The 23,593-nt window shown below is 34.3% G+C and overlaps 1 protein-coding gene across 1 annotated transcript in view; it reads left to right on the plus strand.

The window, feature by feature from the left end:
• LOC149804066 (aminoacylase-1-like) overlaps positions 1-23,593 on the plus strand; it is a 106,021-nt gene that overhangs the window by 77,134 nt on the left and 5,294 nt on the right. The window contains exons 12-15 of the mRNA XM_089953934.1: positions 4,983-5,025; positions 10,749-10,855; positions 13,821-13,900; positions 16,076-16,136. Of these exons, the coding sequence (XP_089810060.1) occupies positions 4,983-5,025; positions 10,749-10,855; positions 13,821-13,900; positions 16,076-16,136 (291 nt within the window). The remainder of the gene's footprint in view (positions 1-4,982; positions 5,026-10,748; positions 10,856-13,820; positions 13,901-16,075; positions 16,137-23,593) is intronic.

Below are 23,593 nucleotides of genomic sequence, written 5' to 3' on the forward strand. Positions count from 1 at the left end.
CTTTACATGCGCATATATAACAATTAATGAAATAAAAAGAAACAGTTTTCTCATCAAGAAACAGAATCACATACTCAGAGACAACACTCAGTGGCTTAATTCAAAGAAGACATACAGGGATTAAGTCTATAAACAAAATGTGCAACCTGGTCACACCAACTTGAATAGATGACAGCTTGGTGACTAGAATGTAATCACTAACGTCTGGGGGAAAAAGAAAAAAAAATACCTTTAACTCTATCAGTTAAATCCCTAAAACGATTCTCACTTGCTGGTTTAATAGAAAGACTTATTTACCCCCAGGCAATATGGATTAACTCTAAAGACAAATAATATATGTGACCACTACATTAATTTGGGCAACACAGTGGCCAATATGCGACTATTAGCTTGGTTTACAGACTGTACCATCTGTCACTGTATACAAATAGGGTAGCCAGAATCTTTTCTTTTGTTGTTGTTCTTTTCATTCGTGTTTTTTATAAGAACAATCTTTACTATTCAAGCTATCATTGTTACAAATGATTGCATAAAGGTCAGAGGTGTCTGTCTCTGTTCTCGCAATATGGACAATCATTCATAGCATTGGATACAGTCGGGAACCAGGCTAAGTTCTGGAATACTCTACAGGTACTTTTAGTCTGGTTCGCAATAGAAAATATGAAACACTAAAAGCATACCTACAAAATTTCAGATACCAGTAGCCAGCCTCTTTTTTTGTTTTTTTAGAACATACAAATGGTCATTGGATTAAATAAAGGCCGGTTGAGTTTGTCCCTGTTTTTGTAATTGCAGTCGTTCATAGCAGTGTCAAAATGCATATTCTGCCAAGACATCGTGGTCTCGTTTAGCAGGTGATCTCTCATGTCAGAGCGTTTATATAATAAAATTGTTCTGTGCATAACGATTGTGGTCGGAAATGACAGGTAGTTGCACATAGCAGTGGTTGCTCATGACAGTTTTTACTGTAATTTTTTAATTTGATTGGCATACACCATATATCCATTCATTAGAGTTAGAGCATTTTTTCAGCCTTGAAAAACCAGTGTTTCACAGCATTTTCTTGCACCTTGTGCTGCTGTTGTTGTTGTTGTAGGGTTTAATGCCATTTTGCAGCACACGATAGGCTATACATGGCGGCCAGTATTAATGGTGGAGGAAGAACCCGGAAAAACCCCGGAAAGAACCACCAACCCACGAGAAGCTACTGGCAAGCTTTCTCACATACCCACATTGGCCGAACCTGAGACTCGATCCCACGCAGACAGAGGTGAGATGGCAGTGATCCGTAACGGAGAGCGCTTTAGACCACTTGGCCACTCGGGGCCCCACCTTGTGCTGCTAAAAAGGTGACTAACTGGTCTGCATCTAATAACATAGAATCACACTGAGACTTTATAGGTTGTTTTTTCAGTATGAAATAAAATACATGATATAAAAATAAAAGTAAATATTTTGTTGTCAAGTATAGTATATAATTTTATTGAAGTTTATTAAATGTACGATGGAAAATAATTAGATCCATTTACAAGCCAATAGGTGCATCTCAAAATATTTAGTGCTCAATTTTTAATTCCTTCACCAGTAGACTGGTTCTCTGGGTGTAAAATAATTAGTGGTCTGGTACCATCCATAAGACCAAGTGAGCTTGTGATATGGCCTTACTTCCAGTATGGACCTGCTTCATTTGTGCCCCATGTGCAGTCCATGCCCCATGTGCAGTCCATGCTGCATGTGCAGTCCATGCCCCATGTGCAGTCCATGCCGCATGTGCAGTCCATGCCCCATGTATTTGCTATTTTCTATTTCCATTCAAAAGCCAATGGATCAATTTTCACAGGAACCATCCAGGCATCAAGTCCTTCCAAGTATGTACAAAAGGGTACCAGACTGTCAATAAATATGGTGGATGTTATAAAAATAGAAGAACCTTGTCATGATTTCCTCAACAACAAAAAACAACAAAATTTTACCAAAGCTGACTGCACTCACACATGTGGGCCTTGAAGGTTTATTCAGATGATGCCTTTGGAAAAACCTTTAAAATACTTGTCAAAAATATTTCGTAAGAAGTTGACTTAATTGGACAAAAATACCTTCATGGTTTGAAGGCCTTAAATAATTCATTCCACCATCCAATATGACCACCTTTGCTGAACAGAATTTGAATAAATTAGACAGAAATAATCGTAGCATGAAGGCTTTTAAATTTGTGTACAAATGATACAGATCTGCCATCCAATCCAATGGTGTTGCTGTGAACTAAAAAATAGAAACCCCTCAATGACTTAACAAAATTGTTCATCAGAATTTTGATCAAAGTTAAGAGAAAGTACCTTGGTAATTTATGGACTTTCACTTTTACACTAGTGATACTGTAACCCATTGAGTATGGCTGTTGTTTTTTCTTCTCGTTCTGATTATGTTTGGAGTACATCCACTTCCTGACAAATCCAGTCTGCACTTGACCAAAAAAAAAAAGGATGTTCACTACTTCATTTGGCTGTGTTTTATAAGAAAAGGTTTCCTGTTTGTCATGGCATCTCCCACTCTCTTGTCAAAATCCTGAAAACTTTTAAAAATTGACAGAAAATATCATGGCAAATGTGCAACATGACTTTCAGGTTTCTATCAGTGGTGACAATCAATCCAATATGGCCACTGTTACTAAAAATACAACCTATAAAAAACCTCATCAAAATTGACTGAAAGCATCCTTATATGGCGGCCTTTCATCTGTGTACAAATCCAAAATGTCTGCTGTAAGAACTACTCAAGATAGAAAAAAAACTTTTAACAACTTCTTAAAAACTTCTCTGTAGAATTTTACTAAATTTGTTAAGCGTCCTGGTTTAAAGGCCTTTCAGTTTGTTTCATTTTTTGCAAACCATCCCAGTTCACCATTCTATAGGGCTGCTGCAGTTACTAACACTTTTTTAAAAGAAGCAATTCAAAATTGTTCAGCAGAATTTTAATGAATTTTGACGGAAAGCATCTTTGCTTTAGGACATATTGGAGTTGCAATCGAAGAGAAAACATCTTGACATTGAAACCTGTCAATTTTGCACAAATGATTTTGGTTACTCATCCAAAATGGCTGCCATTACTAAAAATAGAAAACCCATTTTTTTTACAACTTCTTAAAAACTGATCAACAAAATTTTATTATTTTAACATAAATTATCCTGGTATAAAGGCCTTTAATGTTTGTATAAATGATGATGAACTACCATTTAATATGGCCATTGTTACTAAAAATAGAAAAACCTTTAAATGACTTCATAAAAACCGTTAAGCAGAGGTTAATAAACTTTAATAGCACCCTCTAGCATTGCAGTCTTTCACTTTTATGCTGATCTGTGTAAGATATGCCTGCTGTTACTAAAAATAGAAGATTTAAGTAACTTCTAAAACAAAAATGCTCACTAGAATCATGGATTAAATTTAACAGAATGCATTCAGGTTTAAAAGCGTTTTGATTTGTACAAATCATGCCGATATGCAGTCTAATATAGTTGTAACTATGTCAAACAAAAATGAATATTTAAACAACTTCATCTTGAAAATTGCTAATAGAGCATCCTGGTGTATATGTGTCAGAATTATATACAAAGGATGCTTCTGTGTTATCAAATATGACAGAAGATGCTGACACAGTCTGAAGTCAATGTGTTGCTTACTGAAAGAAGAAAATTTGTTTTTGCATAATAATTTTTGTTTTAGACCAAACACCTTGACCAAACTTTGTGGAGGGCTTGCAGTTAAAAGTATGGAAGAGGTTTGCATATGGTTTGATTTTTAAAGAAAACAAATTTCAGGGATTTTCCTCACTAGTTATCCTGGCTATCTGAAGAAAAAGGACCTCGTATATTGTGGGTATTGTTTTAATTCTCTTATTTCTGTGTGTGATTGATGGGTGTAATTTGGGTTATAGATTAAAACAGTTTGGCCTTGCCTCAGTTGTGCACCTTCAAAAACTGCTAGCTCTGCTTGGTTATTTTCACTTCATGGACTTAGGCCAAATTGTAAAATTCATTGCACTTTCAGAAACTTGGTATTAACTACTCTGGCAAGATTAGTTTTCACTATTTAATAACTGCTAAATTTAGTGTTCAGGCTCATTTTTCAAGCACATAGATGCAGCCATTTTGATCAGCTGTGTGGAACATGCATGATTTGCACAATCCAATATGTAAATCTATCCACAATATATGAAAGCAACATAGAGGTATGCTAATATTCTCTCTACACATGATTCAAATGCAGACAACTTCATCTTACACCTGTCACTCTCTCAGAAGCATATAATACCTGTAGAGTGCAACAAATAAGAAAATAATGGATTCTGCACATTGCGTTCAGTTGAAGATGGCATACCTTGAGCAAATAAAGTTGATTAATTTAAACTGATTGGTAAGTTAGTCATACCCTACCAGTGCCATCTAGTGGACATAAGGTGGGTAGACAATGCACCATTCATGGTTCTGTTTTTGTAGATTGATCAAGTACACCCAATTATAGATAAAATAATATTAAGATCCCATTACTTGCTGTTATAGATAAAACAGTATTACAGAGCCCTTTACTTGCTTTTATAGATAAAACAGTATTTCAGATCACTTTTACTTGCTGTTATAGATAACACTGTATTATGGATCCATTTATTGGCTATTTTGTTATAGGCAAACTTCTAAAAAAAGGGGGTTTAAAATATTTGCTTTATTTGACTTAAAATTATTGCTCACATTTTGACATCCTAACCAGAACATTCCCTTACCTGAACATTCCTTTAGGTCTCGAAAGGCATTGTGTTCAAATATTGGTATTTCTTTTATAGTATGGCAGTTTTAAGATTTTTATTTAGTCTTTTTGTGTTTTATTGCCAAAAACCCTGAAATACAAAAATGGCAAGGTATAATTTTCATTCTCCATTTAGCTATGTTCGTAAAATAACCCTTTCAATTATTTATTGTTCTTTGAAGGGAGGAGTCCAGTACAATGTCGTGCCAAGAGAACTTGCAGCAGGTTAGTATACAGATAATTCAAGATGCATGATTATACATGCAGTACAGCTCACACGGTTTTTTATTTCTCCATGCGTTGTGGAGAAAATGTATATGCATTAAGATAGTAGTAAATGGCACATTAACACACTCCAGGCTATTTAGTGCCAAGAAAATCATGATGTGATCACAATCACACCAAGGATGCATATTTACTGAGTGCTCGGGACCTAAGTGGTTAGAGTGATCACCTTGGATGCAGGAGGATGCAGGCAGGTTCCAAAACCCTGGCCCACTCATACCATGTATGTATTGGCAATGGGTGGTTTGATTCTAAGTTACTTTAATGTCTGTATTGGTTGTGGATGGTCTGATTCTGAGTCACTTTAATGTCTGTATTGGCCATGTGTGGTTTGATTCTGAGTTACTTTAATGTCTGTATTGGTTGTGGTCTGATTCTGAGTTACTTTAATGTCTGTATTGGCTGTGGTTTGATTCTGAGTCACTTTAATGTCTGTAGGATATTTCCCTGCGACAAGTGAATACTGGATATATTTCAATGAGTGGGTGAAAATACTTAAGACTTTCACCCAAGAGATAAAATATATCCATTATTCACTTGATAGCAAGCAGATTTTATTTTTATTTTATGCTTAATTGGCTAGCAAGATGTACTGTGTGTTTAGTCTATAACAAATTGAAGTAGCATATTTCTTACTGAATCCTTCGTGATGTCCGTGGTTTACCATTCATGTTCTGCTGTGTGAGTATGTGGTGTAGGGACACATTTGTTGTTTCTTATAAGTTGAAAGTCATTGTGAGTATGTGGTGTTGGGACACATTTGTTGTTTCTTATAAGTTGAAAGTCAGTGTGAGTATACCACAGGGACACATTTGTAGTTTCTTATAAGTTGAAAGTCATTATTTCAGTGCCATAGATCAAAGCTTAGGTGATTTGAAAAAGATTAAAGTACATGTTTTTCTTTTATCCCATTGAATGCCTAAGGCACATCAATGAAAATTAAGTGCTGTTTGCTGGTTTTCCTTGGTGCCTGATTACAGGATTGTCAACATTAATCGATCATTCTCTCAGTCAATCAATCCAATCCAGAAAGATACTAGACTACCGTATGTACTCACATATAAGGTCATTTGCATATAAGTCAACCCCCCACCCCCACTTAATAGGTATAAATAATAAAAAGTGCATAAACTAAGTATAAAAGGATCCACAAGTCTGAGATGACATCCCTAGATGCACACGGTAAGTTCTAATACATTTATGTAGGTAAACTTATATTCGCAAAAATTATATCTATACCTCTCTCAGGGTTGGCATATATGGTTATTACATGAAAATGGTATCAGTTCATAAATTTGTTTGAAAAGTCAAGAAATTTATTTAATTTTCTGTTTCTTATTGTTTCTGCTTAATTCAGAGTTGTGTATAATTTGATCGGACAGTGACAAGAATCGAGCATTTGCAGGTTGCTGTAGTTCCCTTTTGACTAAAGTTAATTATTGGTTGTTTATGCGTTATTGCATTAAACTTTTTATATGATGCACCAGTAATTACGTTTTTATTTTGCCTTGAAAATGTTAATACCTTACTCATTAAAATGTGAGCCAGTATGACAATAATGCACAGCAATAGGGTTCAATGCTTGCATTCAGGCTAGTGAGCATACTTACATTATTGCACCATCACATCTACATTCTAGGTTTAAACATTCTGTTGAATGAATTACATCTCTTGGAATCGAATCATGGGCACCACTGCAATAAACTTTAATGATATATCCAAAATACATTAATGAAGTTTCAGAAAAAAGGCTTTGAAAATTATGCTAATATCATGAAATTGAGTTGTAGATTTCTTTGATGTAAGTGACCCTACACCCCGTTTTACAAAACTGGTAATCATGCTAACATTTTGGAGTGAAAGGTAAATACACATCAAAGTATGGGTGTAGCCACCACTCAAAATTCCCTCTTAACCCAAGCCAGTTTCAGGGTTTTAATGATTAACTGGCCTGTATTGCTGTTGGAAAACAAATGACAAATCTGCCAATAATTGACAAAGGAGTCAGCGAAACATCCAGTTTTCCATTATGTGGAAAATTAAGATTTTGTTCAGCCAAACACAAAACTAAAATAGATTGATGATGATCTTTGCCGATCTATATCCATAATTTTAGCCTTTATTATTACCATTCTTTCATGAACATGTAACAGTTATGCTGGTTATGTGCCTTTCACAAATAAACGTGTATACCTTTTTATGAAGATTACCAAAATTTGTGGGGCCCTGAGTGGCCAAGTGGTCTAAAGCGCTCTCCATTATGGATGACTGCCATCTCACCTCAGCATGGGTTCAAGTTTCGGATTCGGTTAATGTGGGTATGTGAGAAAGCTTGCCAGTAGCTTCTCGTGGGTCAGTGGTTCTTTCCGGGGTTTTCCCGAGTTCTTCCTCCACCATTAATACTGGCCGCCATATATAACCTATTGTGTGCTGAAAAATGGCGTTAAACCCTACAACAACAACCTAAATTTGTACGATCACTTATAATTTTGTGTAGGATCACATAATTTTGTGTAGGATCTTATAATTTTGTGTAGGATCACATCTAATTTCATGTAGGATCACATAATTTTGTCTAGGATCACATAATTTCATGTAGGATCACATATAATTTCATGTAGGATCATATAATTTCATGTAGGATCACATAATTTCATGTAGGATCACACATAATTTTGAGTAGGATCACAATTTTGTGTAGGATTTCGTGTAGGATCACATAATTTCGTGTAGGATCTCATAATTTTGTGTATGATCACAATTTTGTGTAGCATCACATAATTTTGTGTAGGATCACATCTAATTTTGTGTAGGATCACATAATTTCGTGTAGGATCACAATTTTGTGTAGAATCACATAAATTTATGTAGGATCACAAATAATTTTGTGTAGGATCACATAATTTTGTGTAGGATCACATCTAATTTTGTGTAGGACCACATAATTTGGTGTAGGATGACATCTAATTTTGTGTAGGATCACATCTAATTTTGTGCAGAATCACATAATTTTGTGTAGGATCACATAATTTTGTGTAGGATCACAATTTTGTGTAGGATCACATAATTTGGTGTAGGATCACATCTAATTTTGTGTAGGATCACAGAATTTGGTGTAGGATCACATCTAATTTTGTGTAGGATCCCATAATTTGGTGTAGGATCACATCTAATTTTGTGTAGGATCACATAATTTGGTGTAGAATCACATCTAATTTTGTGTAGGATCACATAATTTGGTGTAGAATCACATCTAATTTTGTGTAGGATCACATAATTTGGTGTAGGATCACATAATTTGGTGTAGGATCACATCTAATTTTGTGTAGGATCACATCTAATTTTGTGTAGGATCACATAATTTTGTGCAGGATCACATAATTTGGTGTAGGATCACATCTAATTTGTTGTAGGATCACATAATTTGGTGTAGGATCACATCTAATTTTGTGTAGGATCACATAATTTGGTGTAGGATCACATCTATTTTTGTGTAGGATCACATAATTTGGTGTAGGATCACATCTAATTTTGTGTAGGATCACATAATTTGGTGTAGGATCACACATAATTTTGTGTAGGATCACATAATTTTATGTAGGAGCACAAATAATTTTGTGTAGGATCACAATTTTGTGTAGGATCACATCTAATTTTGTGTAGGATCACATAATTTGGTGTAGGATGACATCTAATTTTGTGTAGGATCACGTCTAATTTTGTGTAGGATCACATAATTTGGTGTAGGATCACACATAATTTTGTGTAGGATCACATAATTTTATGTAGGAGCACAAATAATTTTGTGTAGGATCCCATAATTTGGTGTAGAATCACATCTAATTTTGTGTAGGATCACATAATTTGGTGTAGAATCACATCTAATTTTGTGTAGGATCACATAATTTTGTGTAGGATCACATAGTTTGGTGTAGGATCACATCTAATTTTGTGTAGGATCACATCTAATTTTGTGTAGGATCACAATTTTGTGCAGGATCACATAATTTGGTGTAGGATCACATCTAATTTGTTGTAGGATCACATAATTTGGTGTAGGATCACATCTAATTTTGTGTAGGATCACATAATTTGGTGTAGGATCACATCTATTTTTGTGTAGGATCACATAATTTGGTGTAGGATCACATCTAATTTTGTGTAGGATCACATAATTTGGTGTAGGATCACACATAATTTTGTGTAGGATCACATAATTTTATGTAGGAGCACAAATAATTTTGTGTAGGATCACATAATTTTGTGTAGGATCACATGTAATTTTGTGTAGGATCACATAATTTGGTGTAGGATGACATCTAATTTTGTGTAGGATCACATCTAATTTTGTGTAGAATCACATAATTTTGTGTAGGATCACATAATTTTGTGTAGGATCACAATTTTGTGTAGGATCACATAATTTTGGTGTAGGATCACATCTAATTTTGTGTAGGATCCCATAATTTGGTGTAGGATCACATCTAATTTTGTGTAGGATCCCATAATTTGGTGTAGGATCACATCTAATTTTGTGTAGGATCACATAATTTTGGTGTAGAATCACATCTAATTTTGTGTAGGATCACATAATTTGGTGTAGAATCACATCTAATTTTGTGTAGGATCACATAATTTTGTGTAGGATCACATAGTTTGGTGTAGGATCACATCTAATTTTGTGTAGGATCACATCTAATTTTGTGTAGGATCACAATTTTGTGCAGGATCACATAATTTGGTGTAGGATCACATCTAATTTGTTGTAGGATCACATAATTTGGTGTAGGATCACATCTAATTTTGTGTAGGATCACATAATTTGGTGTAGGATCACATCTATTTTTGTGTAGGATCACATAATTTGGTGTAGGATCACATCTAATTTTGTGTAGGATCACATAATTTGGTGTAGGATCACACATAATTTTGTGTAGGATCACATAATTTCGTGTAGGATCACATCTAATTTTGTGTTGGATCACATCTGATTTTGTGAGCTCATGGATCAGCATAAAGGAAACAGCTACTAACAACTAGCTGAAATGTTATCTGGAAGAACGTGATTTGATCGAAACAATGACTAAAGCAAATTCTGCATTTAATATGTTTAAGAATAAACAAGGATTTAAGTGATGCTATGCACGATTTGCACTGGTTAAGTGCTCATCATTATAGTACAGCCTGGTCTTTTGGGTAAACTCGAACTGGACTGTGAATTATGAAGTCTTTATTTACCTTTATTTAATTTCCTGTTGGAACAATCAGAAAATATGCACCAGTCCTGCAAAATAATAACAAAAGCAATCACAGCAGTTTATAACAGTTTAGTAAGTGTGGGAATACCAAAAATTTATTTCTTTTTTACATGCATATAAGTCATATGTTTTGTGTCCCAAGATTTACAGCCATTATGTTAGTCAACAAAAAAACTTAAAAACTTTCAAGTTTAGTCCTTTGCCTCTGGATAAGCCTGCACCCCCCTCTTCCAGGCCTTTATTTTTTCCTAAACTATTCAGCTTACATGCAAGTATATATGATACACATAAGATTTTATATATGGACTTCAGTATTTTTTAAATGCAGTTTGTTGATTGAAATTATTTTAAATTAAAATAAATTATTTAAAAATTATTATGCAAAAACCATTTGTCTTTTTTCAGGTTTTGACATTAGGATTCCACCAGAAGTAGACCTCAAAGCATTTGAAGTGAAAATCAAATCTTGGTGTGAAGCAGCTGGAAATGGAGTCACCTGTGAATTCATTCAAGTATTGAAATGAAAGAAATGAGCTCGTACTAACTATACTGATTGATAATGGCACCATCTTGTATTTTTTTGGGTCCTCTCTTGCATTGAGACATAACTAAATACCTATAGCAGCGGCAGTACACATTTTAAAATACAATATTTTTATGAAACTAATGCAGAGATGGCCTTCGTACAGTTTGGTTTTATGAAAAATTGCTTTAGATTGAAGTAGAAAGTAAATTCCCATGTTGAGGTCATTTAGCAACAGTGGCCTATATACATTTATGCAGAATCTTTGACTGTTTTTTTTTTTCTTCAGATGTATGTCATGTTGTAACCAGTTATTGGCTTTAAGAGCCATTCCTTCTTGGAAATGGGCTTTACTGAATAGGTGCAAAGTTGGCATCACCTGTAGTTATAAATTTCATGTTTGACAAGTACAGCTTGACCGCTTGGTGTCCTAGTGGTTAGAGCGTCCGCCTCGGATGCAGGAGGTCGTGGGTTTGATCCCCGGCCGGGTCATACCAAAGACTTATAAAAATTGTACTAACAGTTACCTGGCTTGGCTCTGCATTAAGAGGATAGTGTTAGGACTGGATGGCCTTGTGTCAGGATAATGTGACTGGGTGGGACATCATGTTACATGTCTTTGGCATGATGCCCCAGTGCTAGACATGACTGTAAACTGACATCATAGCAATATGACTGAAAAATTGTTAAAGCTGTTTTAAAAATCTAAATCACACAACACACACACACATACACAACACACACACACAAATACAGCTGCTGCTACTGTTAGTCAAAAGTCACGGTACTTTGTTTTATTAAAAGTTATCACAATTTACAGATGTTGATATTGAGTAAACTGTGCAGTCGAGAATATAGAATTATCAAAATCTACAGATGTTGACATTTGGTGAACTGTACAGTGGAGAATATAAAATTATCACAATTAACAGATGTTGACACTGAGTGTCACTGGGCAGTGGAGAATATAGAATTATCACAGTTTACAGGTGTTGACATTGAGTGAACTGTACAGTGGAGAATATAGAATTATCACAATTAACAGATGTTGACAGTGAGTGAACTGTACAGTGGAGAATATAGAATATCACAATTAACAGATGTTGACATTGAGTGAACTGGGCAGTGGAGAATATAGAATTATCACAATTTACAGATGTTGACATTGAACTGGGCAGTGGAGAACAAAGAATTATCACCATTAACAGATGTTGACAGTGAGTGAACTGGGCAGTGGACAATATAGAATTATCACAGTTTACAGATGTTGACATTGAACTGGGCAGTGGAGAACATAGAATTATCACCATTTACAGATGTTGTCATTGAGTGAACTGGGCAGTGGAAAATATAGAATTATCACAATTAACAGATGTTGACATTGAGTGAACTGTACAGTGGAGAATATAGAATTATCACAATTTACAGATGTTGACATTGAGTGAACTGGGCAGTGGAGAATATAGAATTATCACAATTTACAGATGTTGACACTGAACTGGGCAGTGAAGAATATAGAATTACCACAATTTACAGATGTTGACATTGAGTGAACTGGGCAGTGGAGAATATAGAATTATCACAATTTACAGATGTTGACATTGAACTGGGCAGTGAAGAATATAGAATTATCACAATTTACAGATGTTGACATTGAACTGGGCAGTGGAGAATGTAGAATTATCACAATTTACAGATGTTGACATTGAGTGAACTGTACAGTGGAGAATATAGAATTATCACAATTAACAGATGTTGACATTGAGTGAACTGGGCAGCGGAGAATATATAATTATCACAGTTTACAGGTGTTGACATTGAGTGAACTGGGCAGCGGAGAATATAGAATTATCACAGTTTACAGGTGTTGACATTGAGTGAACTGGGCAGTGGAGAATATAGAATTATCACAATTTACAGATGTTGACATTTAACTGGGCAGTGGAGAATATAGAATTATCACAATTTACAGATGTTGACATTGAACTGGGCAGTGGAGAATATAGAATTATCACAATTTACAGATGTTGACATTGCACTGTACAGTGGAGAATATAGAATTATCACAATTAACAGATGTTGACATTGAGTGAACTGTACAGTTGAGAATATAGAATTATCACAACAGATGTTGACATTGAGTGAACTGGGCAGTGGAGAATATAGAATTATCACAATTTACAGATGTTGTCATTGAGTGAACTGGGCAGTGGAGAATATAGGATTATCACAATTTACAGTTGCTGACTTTGAGTGAACTGGGCAGTGGGTGGAGAATATAGAAATAAATATAGATGTGTCAAAAGAGTACAAGTTTAATACTGAGGACTTTGTCTATATTATGACATTAGATAAATAAATGACAGCCTGATAAGGACCACAATCTTTCAGTGTAAAACCTTGACTGTCAACTACATTATTGTCTCCAATTCAGCATGCCTTTGTCATATGTTATTTTAAGGTACCAGTCTAAGAAATTTTGAAAATGTATTCTGTAATTTTGGGAATTTACTGAAAATAATATTTTTCAAGCATTCATCCATGTACATTGATATTGTATATGTTTTTTTAAGAAATTGACAGGTTTGATGTGGGATTTCTGATTATGTATGACACTATTTGCAATGTAGATAAGAAATTTATTATAATCAAGTTTTTCATTTGGAAAAAAAGAAAAAATTTATTGTAGAATCAATAGAACTAGAATATAATAAAACATAGCAAGATGCCAACATATTAAGGATCCAAGCTATCTCAACTTTGACCATTAGTCCTTATTCATGAGTTGCTTATTGTGGTGAAAAGCTCTGTATTTTTCATTTTAACACTGAGTCTATTGACTTTTGTATACTCTTCAAAATGTGAAAATTTACATATATATATATATAAAACTCGTGAAAGATGGGGCTTTAAAGAAAATAAATAAAAAAATACCTGTACTCTTTATATTTTAGAAGTCCGTGGGCCAAAATGTTACTTCCATTCATGGCTCTGACCTCTGGTGGAATGCCTTTATTGCCGCATGCAAGGAAATGTAAGTTCGTTACACTTATTCCCAGAGTTCATTTTACATTTTTTGGGGGGCTCAATTCACTGTTATATGTGTGATTCATTTCACTGTTATTTGTATGATTCATTTCACTGTTATTAGGGTGATTGATTTCACTGTTATTTGTGTGATTCATTTCACTGTTATTTGTATGATTCATTTCACTGTTATTAGGGTGATTGATTTCACTGTTATTTGTGTGATTCATTTCACTGTTATTTGTGTGAGTCATTTCTCTGTTATTTGTGTAATTCATTTCACTGTTACTTGTGTGAGTCATTTCACTGTTACTTGTGTGAGTCATTTCACTGTTATTTGTGTGAGTCATTTCACTTATTTGTGAGTCATTTCACTGTTATTTGTGTGGTACCAAGTTTCATTGATTTCATACTTGCTACAAAAACCATGTATGCAACAGCAATTATCAAACTGTGAAGCTACACTGACCTCCATTCCTTAAATACAAATGTCAGTACTGACAAAAATTGTCGTTATGTTTTATTGACAAGAAGATTAATTCACAGTATTTTTTATTGGGGAGTTAGGGGATTTTTCGTTATTCTTAAAATATTTCTTGATTCATAAATTTTAGATTTTAATCCCCATATCATCTTTTCAACTTTATAGTTGTGAACAAATTGTCAGCAAGGTAATATCCATTAAGTCTAGAGATTTTAAATTATCTTTGAAAGTTAACCTAACATTACCAACCTCTGCCCAAAATATTACCAAATTCATTCAACTTATATGCCAACCAATATGCTTTTGTTATAATCATTTACCTTTTTTTTCATCAAGTTATGTATTATTCTAGACTATATGGATTATGCCTTTTTGGTACATTAAAAAATAAAACCAGAATAAAGCAATAAAAAGGTTTTTTTGGCAGTTTTATTATCGTCTCTTTAATTCCACTGATATAAATTTGACAATATTCTGTAAAAGGTGACTGCTGCATGAGAATAGCAGAAAGGTACTTTCCTTATTTGCTATTTATAGCAACTGTGTATGACCCTTTTCCAAGAAAACAGTTGGGTTTCTTCAAATGTAAAATTGGCCTCATATTCATTATGTTGATAAGCTAGGAAAGTTGTGAACCAGTCTATACTTTTATAGAAAATGGCACCAGATGTTAAGAGAAATGCTTTACAGTGTGAGTTGTGGATGTTGAATGAGGGAAAATGTTAGAGCAAATGGATATTTTGAAACCTCAAAACATGTCAGATCAGAAATAAAGACAAATCAGCACCACTTTACAAACTTTAAGAGAAGTATACAAGAGTGATGTAATACAGCAATCTGAGCACCTGACCTCATTACAGATTTCCAACTCACAATCATTCAGTGAAGTTTACACATGTAGAATAGTGAGTGAGTGCTGAATATAAATAATTTTTCAGTATATTTTGGGCTTGTATTCTAATCCATATGGATTTTGCCCTTTGTGACAAGAATTTTGACCAGCTGCAGAACCAGGTTAGTAGTAAAAATGTACATTATTCAGTGGTGCTGCAATTAAGGCATGTAATATAGAGATTATATTTTTCACACCCAAAGTACACTTTTTTGCCGCTTATAATAGCAATAATTATGCTTATTCCTCTCAGGGAGGCTTGGCATGTACAAGTCAATCCATTCAGCGTTTAAACCATTACAAAATTTGAAGGTCTGCCTGTTCTTTGCTCTCATAACATAAATTAGTTTTTACATGTGTAAATTTCCCCCCCCCCCCCAGTAGATTTTGACAATGTAGATTTTGAGAGTGTAGATAGTGTAGATTTTGAGAGTGTAGATAGTGTAAATTTTGACAGTGTAGATAGTGTAGATTTTGACAGTGTAGATAGTGTAAATTTTGACAGTGTAGATAGTGTAGATTTTGACAGTGTAGATAGTGTAGATTTTGACAGTGTAGATTTTGGTTCGTACTCATTGATCAGGCTAAATTTACCCTGTAAGTTCAATTCTATGATGCTTTAGCTGTATTATATAAAATAAATGTTTAGAAGAAGAAAATAATTGCTTCAATAAACTGAATTTTTTACTATATATATATATATATATATATATATATATATATATATATATATATATATATATATATATATATATATATGTATATATACACACACGCTGTTCATTTTGAAACATTTGTTTTTTCAGGGGAATGAAAGTTGAGCCAGAAATTTTCCCAGCAGCAACAGATAGTAGATTCTTAAGAGATGTAAGTAATGATCCCTCAGTGTACAGGCAATATTGACTAGTTTGCTGTTTCAGCCAGAAATTCTTTCTTTAGATCGAAGCAACAAATTAGGAAACATTACTCTGTTCTCTCACCTTTGAATCCATTTTCCATGTACCGCTTCAGTGGCCTAGTGGTTAGAGCATTGGCCCTGGATGCGAGGATATAAGCCTGCTACCTCCCAAATCCAGACCTTAAAGATGAAATTTCATCTTTAATGCCTGTAGCATATATACTAAGGGCAGTAACACATGCCTATTAACTCCCCTTGCAACTGCTAGATTTTACCACTATTGATGCTTGGCTTCTGTACACAACATAGTATGGAATATGCCTCTTGTAAAAATTTAAGCCATCCATTCAACATTTTGGATTTATTTTTTTATTAATTCTCATTTATAACATAGTGGTATACATTATTTTTTAATTTGGGAGATATTTTATGAAAATTATCATTCTCAGTCTTGGTCAGTTTTAGGTCAGATGGTATAATTCATTGTCATTTGATGCATGTTGACTTTCTAGTGTTCACACAAGCAGCCTGTAGCTCTTGCACTCAGTTTATAACAGTTATTAAGTAGCAAATTATTAACAAATTATTATTTTTGCTGTTGTTTCAACTGTATTTGCTAGAGATGTCAAAATTTTAGGAAATTTCTACTGGGTACCCATCCAGCCTAGCAGTCAGTTACTCAAGTATTCGATCAAAGGGAAATTGCACTAAATGTGAACCTGAACTGCTTTGTTGTAGGTTCACACATGCCAACACCCAAGAGTGTTATTGTATATGCTTTTTAAGAAATTGACAGGTTATATAATTATATATAGAAGGACAGGAATCGTAGCGAAAGATCTTTCCATATTGCCATGCTTCTGGCATGACCAGTACTGAAGCCGAGTTGACCAGTTTCCTTATGTCCAACAACTGGGCCAACCATTCTCATGAATAACCAGTTGTTGACTCTGGTGCAAGGACAGTAGCAATACTTACAGTACCAAAACTGACCAGACTGACCATGACTGACAACCTGATGGACCATTTTCTGATTGACCCAGGTGCAACAAAATCACCTTGGAGAGTCAGCTGTCCCTACTTTGAATACTTATCTGCATGTTATTTGCATTGAATTACTTAAGGACAATGACACTGTGTAATTGTTACCACATTACTAAAACTGCATCATGCCCTAGTTTTAAGGATGGTTCCATTTGGCTTACCCTTGCTGTTTGGAGGCAGGAACTCCACCTGTGTCTAGTTTAGAAGATTGCCATCCCTACCACAACAGAGTGACATCAGACAAGCCAGGCAAAAGAGATCTTTTACTCCCCAAGGGAAGGATTTTTTACACCCCAGTGGTCATTGAGACATTCAGTCTTATGACAGTCAATCTTAAAAGAGAAGTAAGAAAACCAAGTTTCTGTAGCCCCCAAGCTTTCTGTTACCATACACTGACTTAACATCCTCCACACCTAGACAGCCTACAGGTGGACTACTGCAGTTTGTATTATGTTGGACCAACCTTTTTCCACAAAAAGAATGGGTGGCCCAGGTCATTTTCAATGGGCTTTAGGTTATTTCATCCTACCTCCTCCTCTTTCTTCCTCTCCCTTTCTAGAGCATTGTGCATTAGGTTGGAAGGACCATGTTGTTCAGCAGGAGATGGTTACTAACTGACAAGCAGTGGAGATTGTAGAGAAACAACAATCTCCAGAGTTCTGTTCAGGGCTATTCATTATCAAAATGGCTAACAGCAGAAGTTAGGGCCAAATCGTAGACCTATGTTGCCTCAGTGAATTCATACTTCTGCTGATGTTCCAGGTGGTGATGGCGAGGTCATTCCAACGCTCCATCAGAAGAGACAAGTATGCAGGCAGTATCTTTATTTAAAGAGGGTAACACAATTAGCTGAAGAACTGTTCTACCTTTTGGCCCTCATCAAAGGAACCTATTTATATACAAATGCACACATATACACAAACATGCAAACTTATGTATAATAGCATTTACATGTATAGACACACTTGTTGTATATATTTGATTTAATTTAATTGCTTGTTTGATGTTTTATTTTTTTTTATTTTATTCCATTACATGCTGTTGTAATACTGTTTACTGGACTTTATTTTTTTTCTATAGAATTAAGTTCAGTTCTGTTTGACCTGACTTTTTTAAAATTTTCATTGGTAAACACTTAATACTAGAAACACTGTATCTAGTTTCTGACCTTGATTCAGAACCAGCAAGTTTTAGAAAGCAACTTTTTGAAGAAATTTTTGTATTCTTTCTCAGAGTAAGAAATATTAAGTTAAATCAAGGCTATACCTGGATGACATGATATCAGGTAACAAACTTCCATTTCTAGAAGGTCGACCCCCATCTGGGAATCTGTTTTGTTTCTTAGTTAGACTTATTAGGGTAGTATGAGTTTGAGACCCCGTATCTATGGCAGTGGCAGCATATCTGGATGATCTCTTCTAAATTCATATGGTAAGTGCTATTCTCCTCAAGGGCAGAAACGATCTTCTGTCCCGTTAGAATCTTATCATTTTTCTGTTGAACTGGGAAAAATCCAACCTTCACTCCTCCCAGTGTTTTGTTGGCTTGGGTATGGAGTTTATATCCAATCTCAGTACAGTACACCTCCCTTTTGCCTACATCATCCAGCTTGTCTATCTCATAGAGTCTGTTTCCAACAAGGTATAGATTTCAGCGAGAGAGTTCTTGCTGCTCTATAGTTACTCAATGCAGTAGTGGATCCGATATGTTTATATGTGCCCATTACAAACGACATTTACTCAGTGGCACCCCAATTTCAATCCATTTGACCAAAATATCGGTATCACACACACGGTATGTTTTTCAAGACAGGTTTTACTCTATTGCTTAAATCCATTGTTAAATTCAAATATGAATGCTGGGAAAGTTGTTGTTGTTGTTATAGGGTTTAACACCATTTTTCAGCACATGATAGGCTATACATGGCGGCCAGTATTAATGGTGGAGGAAGAACCTGGGAAAACCCTGGAAAGAACCACCGATCCATGAGAAGCTACTGATAAGCTTTCTCACATACCCACATTAGCCGAATCCGAGACTCGAACCCACGCAGACAGAGGTGAGATGGATGCTGGGAAAGAGAGGGCATACTTAAGATAAGAGAACCCGTCTTCAAAGACCATCTCTTTTGCTAAAAAAGTATGGTCTCTCAAAAGACAGGTGGTCTCTCATAACAGGTCACAATGCTATATAATCAATAAATTTGTGCATTGAGGGTGTGGTCTCTCAAGATAGGTGGTCTCACATAGCAGTGTTCTTTCAAGACAGGTTTCATTGTGTGTGGATGTGTGTGTGTGTTTGTATATATATATATATATATATATATATATATATGTATGTATATATATATATATATATATATATATATATATATATATATATATATATATATATACACACACATACAGATTTTTTTATATGTGGAACATTTTAAATTTTCAGATACTATACCAGATGAGTTCACAAAAGTTACAGTTATACCTCTACTAAAAAGCAAAATTGGTAACGTGGTGGACACAAATGACTACAGACCTATAGCTCCTCTGACTATTATTTCAAAAATATTTGAATGCATCATACAGCAAAGATGTGAAGTCACAATCTCCGATAATCAGTTTGGTTTTAAAAAGCATCATTCAGCCGATTTATGTCTATATGCCTTGAAGGAAACTGTCAGCTATTATGTAGAACATGGCAGCCCAGTGTTTGCATGCTTATCAGACATTAGTAAAGCATTTGATAGGGTCAATCATTGGACACTCTTTAAAACGTTGATTGATATTAAAATACCTGTCTACGTAGTTCATATTTTAGTTAACTGGTATGGCAAACAGTTGTATTATGTGCGATGGGTAAGTGTAATATCCAGCGCTTTCCATGTCACCAGTGGGGTGAGGCGGGGTTATTCTTTTCCTTTTGTTATGTAATATATATATATATATATATATATATATATATATATATATATATATATATATATATATATATATATATATATGAATTAAATTGTAAGCTGGGTCAGTGTTACGTGGGGTTATGTCTGCCACCAAATGTTTTGTTTCTCAACAATTTTAGTTTTGCTGATGATATGTCATTGATAAGTCCTTCTATCACAGGTTTCAGGAAATTATTAAAGATATGTGAACAATACGCATTTGAGAATGATATCATCTATAATACAAAAAAAGTCAGTATGCATGGTCTTTCAGCCAACGTCTTTCAAATTACCATCTCCTCTCCCTGTACATCTTAATAGCAATGCACTTACATATGTCAACAGTTATATATATGTATTTCGGTCATATTTTGAAATCCAGTCGGTCAGATAATGAGGATATTATGAGACATTACCGATTTTTGTGTACTCAAACAAACATGCTTCTACATAAATTTAAGAATTTTTCATTGAATATCAAAATTAGATTATTCAAATCTTATTGCTGTACTATGTATTGTGCTCCGCTGTGGACAAACTTTATTGAATGTATGAAAAGAAAACTAGTTATTGGTTATAATAATAGTCTTCGTTTTCTATTAGGTCTTCCTAGGTGGAACAGTGCCTCCAACATGTTTGTAAATTAAAATGTATTCAGTTTTGATGAAGTAATGAGAAAGTATGTAGTGTCAATGATAACAAGAATATCTAATAGTAAGAATTGTATATTGAAATTCTCATATTATTAGTAGATGGAACAAATTACTCTTTAAATATGCCATTTAATTTCATTCTTAACAATGCATGGCATAGTTAATTGTAGATGCATCTGTATACTTGTATGATATATATGTTCTTTTATGTTTGTAATGCTTTTGCTTTATATCTATATTTTAATTTAGATGTATGGACTATGTAGTCTGAAATAAAGAAATCTTATATAAATGTGTGTGTGTATGTGTGTGTGTGTGTGTGTGTGTGTATATATATATATATATATATATATATATGTATATGTATATATATGTGTGTGTGTGTGTGTTAATATACATAGATGTGTAGATTAGAAAGAGCTAGAATGCAGACAAAGTTGGAAGAGCAAAAGCAAATAGAATATGTAATCATGTATTTAGACAGATAATTGGATAGGTATAAAAGATTTTGGAAATGGCTACACTTTTAAGAGAGAGAAAAAGCAGGTTAAAGCATGACTGTTTGCAATGCTTTATTTATGCTCACAACTCAAGGATTTGTGAACACTTATTTTATCCATTTACTTACCAGTTATCTTGTAGTCACCTTCAAATTGATAAGATGCATCCAAATATTTTGAGAATCTGACTTTTGAGAAAGATTTGAGAACACATATTTGTGCCATTTAAATCTTTGCCAAGTAGTTTACATCAAGTCTCATGTAATTATTACATAAACAACATATGATAAACACCCCTGTAGGGTTCCTAACATCATTCGCGCATTGAATAGTTATTATTCAGGTAGTTATTCGTTACAGCCGAGTTCCTTTAATTTCCAAACGCGTACCTGTCAAAGAAACCTCACGAGTTCCAATTTTAGCAATTTAAAACATTATCACCATAAAATCAGCAATTTGCATCAAAACAGTCTTTGAAAACTAAATAAATGTGCTGATATATGTATTGTGGTGAGATTGCAGGGTATAAAACTTACAGAACAAAAAGCGTTAGGAGCTGAACATGACCCCTTGTTGGTAAATTTAACTTGCACAGTATTACTGTATTAACCCAGACCTGCAACATTCAGTAAAATTTCTTTTATCTTACATCCCTCTCTCAATTTTGTGGACTTGCCCACAGGCTAGTGCCGTGCAAATTTGAGCTTGCTTGAACTGAATTTGAGCTTGTCCCAGGATTTGGGTCAAGTGGATTTGTAAACCCCTGTGTATTTATCACATCATCACAAGAAAGTGTGTCATTTACCAGATCTGGGGTCCTATCATCAAGGTCAATGTGTTCAGTATTTTACATTTTCCATCACTTCTACTTCCAGTCTATAACATTACAGTCATTTGAGACTGAGGAATGAAACAGTTTGGTTTTAAAAGGTGTGTTGTGTACCACATTAGGGATCCTATCTTGAAGGTCAAGGTCATTGTTAAATATTTTAAGTTTTCCATCATGCTAACGCTTCCACTCATTAACTTTAAAATTGTTTCTGATCAGGTGAGACAACTTACTGCATTCCACATTGGAGTTCTTATCTTTTGGGTTAATGTCTTGATGTAATTTGAATTTTTTATTACATTTTTCTCTCTGCTTTAATTTTTGGACAGAGACAATGTGGTAAAACTACATATCATTATGAGAAGGTACATCATATACTATATGGCCTATCTTCAAGGTCACATGTCAGTATTTTGGGTCTCAGTTACATTTTCCGTTCTTTTTTCTAATTTGATAGCTACACAAGATGCCATATAGACAGAACTTGATATACTCTCTAGAAGATGTGTTGCATTCCATTAACAAGGTCATGCCAACAAGGTCAAGGTCAAAAATCAATATTTTAAGGTTTCTTTTGTTTCTGTTTTATATCACAAAGTTGTCTGAGGTTCAGAGATGACCCATTGTGCATGCATGCATCTCAGTTTGTTGGTATATCATGTATTACAGTCAAGGTTTTATCTTCAAGGTCAAGGTCAATTTTTGTAAAAATAATGCTTTATTTTATCCTTAGGCCCTTTGTTTGAGATACGACCATGAGACATGGCTGCATTCCATGTTTGACCAATAGCTTTACAGCGCTTTTTTAAAAGTAAAGTCAGATTTCATTTTTTGTGAACTCCTTGTGACCATACCCTTGTATGCTCAGGGAAAAAAGTTCCCTGAATTTTTGCTTGTTATTCAACATTACAAATGTCCAATTATATGTGACTCCCAAAATTTGCAGTAATAATTCATCCAATTTGGCATTTATTTTCTCTGATCATTGGTTTATAACAGTTTTTGCCATGTGTAATTTCCTTTGGAAGAGATTTGGCCATGTGTAATTTCCTTAGGAAGATATTGAGCCATGAACATGCTTATCACCATTTACTATTCTTCTCATACTTGTTGTTGTTGTTGTTACCATATCATCATTATTATTATTATTTTTATTATTATTACTATTATTTTCATCACAGCATATTATTATTATTGCTCCATTGTTGTTGTTGTTGTTATGGGTTTTAATGCCATTTTCAACACACAATAGGCTATTCATGGCAACCAGTATATCTTATGGATGAATAATTCCAGGAAGAATCACTGACCAATAGGAAGCTACTGGTTTGCTTTCTCATATAGCCACATTATCTGAGCCCGAGACACAACCCACACAGACAGAGATGAGATGTCAGTGATTTGTAAAGGCGAGTGCCTTAGACCACTCATCTACCCATTAGTTAACATGAAGTTTTATGAACTA

Source organism: Sinohyriopsis cumingii, chromosome 3 (assembly GCF_028554795.1).
Source record: "Sinohyriopsis cumingii isolate HCF-2022 chromosome 3, ASM2855479v2, whole genome shotgun sequence".
Taxonomy (NCBI): Eukaryota; Metazoa; Mollusca; class Bivalvia; order Unionida; family Unionidae; genus Sinohyriopsis; species Sinohyriopsis cumingii.